Raw genomic sequence first — 5,514 nt, forward strand, 5'->3', positions numbered from 1 at the left:
TGCCATCAAGTGTGCTGTGTATGTGTATATAAAATAATAAAAAACGGGGAGGGGAGGAGGGAAGTGCACAGGACTATGGTGATGGCACATGGGTGACTCAGTGATGGGAAACCCACGGGGATTACAATGGAGATGAAAAAAAAATGTACAAAATGATGTAAAAATAAACTAGTATATTATAAAAAAAAATACTCCAAGCATATAAAAATGCTACAGTCTCTTAAGCTAAATAAGATACAATTTAAACCATATTGTATCACATACTTATTACTATCTCTTGTGATTCCATTATCTAGAATGTAAAGTGATTAATAGTACCCATTCTATAGTGGCATAAAGGTTAACTGTATAATACCTATAAATCCCTGAAGACTGTTACTGGCACCTAGAAAGCAATATACTATTAGCTACGACTAAGTGTCAATACAAGGAACTTAAAGATAGAAAAAACAAGAGTCCTGCCTTCCACGAATTGATTGTCTTGTGAAATAAAATGGTAAACAAATAACAAAGCTGTGTGAAGCCTGCAATAATAGAAGTATAATCTACAGTGCAAAAGTAATACAGAGGAAAAATGATCAGTATAGAGGATTAAGTTTATAGTGACTGAGAAATCAAGGGGGTGCTCACAGAGCATACTGTTTAGACTTAACTATTTTTTTTAAAGATTTATTTATTTGTACATACAAAACTGGGGTACAGGCCAGAGGCTCAGGGGCGGTGAGAGGCTTCACCAGAGACAAAGTGGGAAACAGAACAGGCAGATTGACGAAGTACACTGCTGAGGGGTGCAGCGGGAGGGCCAGGAGAGGTCTGCCACGCCATGTGGTCACCTTCGTGGCAGGCGGGAATTGAACTCATGCGGTAGCGGCTTTAGATTCTCAGTGCTGTGCTTTAACCCGCTGCACCACCAGGGAGGGCCAACTTTACTATTTTTTTAACAAGTTCTCTTTTTCTCTGTTTTTCTATTTTTTTCCTATCATATATCCCTTTGTTCTTGTCTCCCTCTCCCCTTAACTGCAGAGCCATCACTGCATTTATTTAATGTCTAGTTGTTTTTATAAGCATTTTAATTTGTCAAATTGTCTATTGTATAAATATCCAGTATTTGTTTTTGTCATTCTGACATTTCTACATATAATTCCTTCTCACTCCCCCCATTTTGGTGAAAATAGCCACATTTCATCTTTCCTTGTGGCTGAATAGTGTTCCATAATGTGGATAAACGCCATCTATTTTATCAAATCTTCCTTGATAGCTATCAGACTGCTTCCATCCTATAGCTTTTCTAAATCATGCTGCAATAAATGTCGTACAGCAAATAATTGTCACAGTGATGATTTCATGTTTTTTGGTTAGATTCCCCAGAGTTGTCATTGGGTCATTTTGTTTTATTTATTAAAATGAATCCAAATTACTTCCCATAGTGACTTGTGCCAGTTTATATTCCCACCAACAGTACAGTAGGGTTTCTTTTCTCTGCATCTTCTCCAACACTCGTTGATGGTCTTTTTAATATGTGCCATTCTGATGGGTGTGAGATAGCATCCATTGTGATTTCAACCTGCATATCTCTTATTGAAAGTAATGATGAACATTTTTTCCTACATCTTTTGGATATTTTCTTTGATGAATTTTCTGTTAATTTGGATGGTCCTAATGTTTTGTTACCATGCATAATTTCAGTATAATTTGTACATATTATTTGTATTTGTGAAGGTATGTTTTCAGGATAAATTTCTAGCAGTAGGATTGATAGGCGAGAATGTTAATGCTACGTAATTTTGCTAGAAAATGCCAAATTCCTCTCCAAATATCTGTACCATTTTACTCTCTCACCAGCAACATGTAAAAGTGCTTTTATACCCATAGCCCTGCCATCAAGTGTGCTGTGTATGTGTATATAAAACTGAAAAAAAAAAATTTGTAAATAAGAAAGTACAGTCTTAGGGTAAAATTATTGGTAATTTTTATGTCCTTTAATTCTCCTTTTCAGATTTGTTGTAATCATTGTTTACTATAAGGGAAAAAAATGGGGAAGTACAAATTTATACTTCAGAGTAAGAAATTTAAAGAAGAAAATTTTCTGATGATGTCTCACTGACCCACAGTGATAAAAGAAGCTCTTTAACTTTTGACACCATTTATTTGTATCTTATACAGAGAACATAGAGAAAATTTTACTTCTCAAATTTTCTTCTAAGTATAAGAATTTATACCCATTATTCTTTCTTTCTTTTTTCAACAGAGTTATATATACACCTGGCCATACTGATGATCATATGGCTCTACTTTTAGAGGAGGAAAATGCTCTCTTTTCTGGAGATTGCATCCTAGGGGAAGGGACAACTATATTTGAAGATCTCTATGATTATATGAATTCCCTGAAAGACTTATTGAAAATCAAAGCTAATATTATATACCCAGGTGGGCAATTTTGTAAATCTTAAAAACCACTTGCATCAGGCAAAGGATGAGAAAAAAATCATTTTGATTTGTCTGTATGTGTTTGTTCTTTGTGTTCTCAGCCTTGAAAATATAAACTGCTCCTTTAAATTCTAACCCTAACTTTTACCTACCTTTGTGGTTAAAGAGAAAGCTTAAGAGTTATAGTAATAATTTTTTATAAAGGGGGTGCACGGGGGACCATGCTGGAGGACTGTGGTTACTTTGGTGGTGGGAGAGCTGTGGAGACCACACTTGAGGGGAGAAATATTATACTGTAAAAAAATTATATAGCAGGATAGGATATCAAGCAGTGGAACCTCATTTTTTTTTAAATAATTTTTATGACAATATGACGTTATTTTTAACATCTCCATGACATTAATAGTTAAAGGAAATTTATATTGGAAGAAGGAAAAAAACTTCATCCCATATGCATGCCTCTTATTTCTTAACTTGATTTCTGTTATGAACCACATTTTAGCTGTGTACCCTTCACTTTTTTTAATTCATTATTGAAAGAACAGTAACTTACCTAAAAATTATAAAATTATATATTTCTTTTGGTTCTGCAGAAAAACCTGTTGTTAGTGTCTGAACTGTCAGTGCATTGCTCTTTGTTAATATTCCCTCCTTCCTGTAAGCTAAAATACAAAACCCAAAATCAACACCCAGAAGGAAAAAATAGATTATAGGTTACTTAAGTTTTTATAGCTTTCTAACTTGCTCCTAACCAAAGCACCTTGGGAAAAGATGTAAATATTGTGTCTACAAAACCCTGTGTTCTCTCACCATTTTTTTCTACCAGGGGAGTAGGAAATACACAATGAAGCTAGGTACTAGGATTAATATATGACATAAAAGTAATGGAAACTGACATCTATCTTAAAGAAAAGAATATACATTTGATGTAATAACTTTGAAGCAAAGCTAATGATAGACTGCCTCATAAAGGTTCTTAGGTTTGCTTTAGTGAATCCAGTGAACTGGCTTATTAGCATAGCAGGAGCTTATATGTAAATTATGTTCTTTCACCATAGCTACTTATGTATTAAAGCCTGCTACCCTTCAGGTACTCTGCAAGGACTTTAACAGCTGTCATGCCCACAAAAACCCAGTGAAGTATACTGTGGTGACCTCGTTGCACAACTGAATTAACAAGCTCAGAGATTCAGGAATTTTCATGGCCACATAGCTAATCAGTATTAATAGTCAGTATTCTAAGTAAAGCCCATGCTCTTTACAAGATAATTAGACTAGGCTACTTCTGCATATTTTGTTCTCAAATAATATAAGCATCTCTCTGACAGGGTCGTATAATATATTAATTTACACTATGTTAAGAGCAAATAAATTTCAATAAACCAATGTAGAAGGTCAACATTTCTGAATTACTAGCCTATTCATAGGCTTCTTAAAATTCTGTATGATCCATATGAATTTTTAATAGTTCTTGATCACTTACATGAAGCTACCTCTTATATTCCCTTTTCAATCTTTTGTAAGTATTGTAGCATAGTGGTTAAGAGCAAAGTATTTCAAAGTTCGTTTTAGAATCCCAGCTCCACTCCTCCTTAGCTGCCTAACTGTAAACAGGTTATTCACCTTCTCTATGCCTAAGTTTCTAATATAAAGAAAAGATAATATCATATCTTCTTTGTGGGAGTATTGTAAATATATAGGACATTTAACACAATGCCTGGCATGTAATGAGCTCTCTAAACATCATCTATTGTTATTGTTATGGTTACTATTTTTAATACTTTATTTTAATTGTTAAACTTTTATTTTATATTTTAATGTACAAAGTAACTTTTTGCCTAGATTTCATTTGATATAATTCTCAAATTTTTTGGCATTATACATAATTTGTAAATTTCTTAAACCTATATTGTTCTCCAAGTCACTCATTTTTCATGTATTTTATGTGTTTTCAATATTTTTATGAGTCAATTTTAAATAGAATGTATTAAATTCAGTTGCTTTTGATGTTTTTTATATGGCTGAACTAATTTTTATAATTTAATTTAGGACATGGCCCAGTAATCCATAATGCTGAAGCTAAAATTCTACAGTACATTTCTCACAGAAATACAAGAGAAGAGCAAATTCTTACAGTATTTCGTGATGATTTTGAGAAATCTTTTACAATAATGGAGCTTGTAAAAATTATTTACAAGGTAATTTTTGTTTTTCTTACTTATACACAGTCACACTTTCATTACAATATTCTGTTTAATAACTATAGGTATGGTAAACTTATTACATCTCAGAACAGATTAAGTCTGTTAGTTTTACGAGTAATTCCACTTGATAGCTATGAGATCAACAATCTCAACTTTCTAGAAACAGAAGTTAAGTAAAAACTGGCCTGGAAAATAAGAAAAAGCCATTCTGAGCCATTATCAAGCCTTATATACTTCGCTCTATAAAAGAAACCTTTAACAACAGCCTGAGTTTTATAATGATTTTAATATATTCTAGATTATGTGGTATCTTGTTGTTGCCTCAGGTGAGAAGATTTTTGATTTTTCTACTAGATTTTTGACTTTCTACTTGATTTTTCTACTAGAGATAGATACTGGGATAATAGCAGTGAGGAGTATCTATGCCTAACTATGGGGATAAAAGGATAAAGTTTATTTAAAAGAACATCAGTAATTTAGTCTACAGAGAGAGCCCCTCACTTCAGTGGCCTCTGACTGATACTTCATATGTGCTCATCACTATATAACAACACTTGTGGCAGTTGATTACTACATTTCAGTTTTTCAACAAATATTAGCTATTCGATGTCTGGGCAGTATAGCTTAAAGGTTAAGAATATAGACTTTAGGCCCTCCCTGGTGGCGCACCGGGTAAAAGCGCAGCACTAAGAAACTAAAGCCACTTCAGCATGAGTTCGACTCCCGCCTGCCCCGGAGGTGACCCCATGGCGCGACAGACCTCTCCTGACCCGCCTGCTGCTCCCCTCAGCAGTGTGCTTCGTCAATCTGCCTGTTCTGCTCCCCACTCTGTCTCTGGTGAAGCCTCTCGCCGCCCCTGAGCCTCTGGCCTGTACCCCAGTTC

General features: G+C 34.3%; 2 protein-coding genes across 2 annotated transcripts in view; one reads left to right on the forward strand and one right to left on the reverse strand.

Moving 5' to 3' along the window:
- XKR9 (XK, Kell blood group complex subunit-related family, member 9) overlaps positions 1 to 5,514 on the reverse strand; it is a 65,194-nt gene that overhangs the window by 43,094 nt on the left and 16,586 nt on the right. The window lies entirely within an intron of this gene.
- The window catches only part of LACTB2 (lactamase, beta 2), a 30,365-nt gene that overhangs the window by 19,313 nt on the left and 5,538 nt on the right, over positions 1 to 5,514 (forward strand). Inside the window, exons 4-5 of the mRNA XM_004679810.1 lie at positions 2,249 to 2,427; positions 4,477 to 4,625. Coding sequence (XP_004679867.1) covers positions 2,249 to 2,427; positions 4,477 to 4,625 — 328 coding nt within the window. The remainder of the gene's footprint in view (positions 1 to 2,248; positions 2,428 to 4,476; positions 4,626 to 5,514) is intronic.

This window comes from Condylura cristata, unplaced genomic scaffold (genome assembly GCF_000260355.1).
Source record: "Condylura cristata isolate star-nosed mole 26May11 unplaced genomic scaffold, ConCri1.0 scaffold00009, whole genome shotgun sequence".
Taxonomy (NCBI): domain Eukaryota; kingdom Metazoa; phylum Chordata; class Mammalia; order Eulipotyphla; family Talpidae; genus Condylura; species Condylura cristata.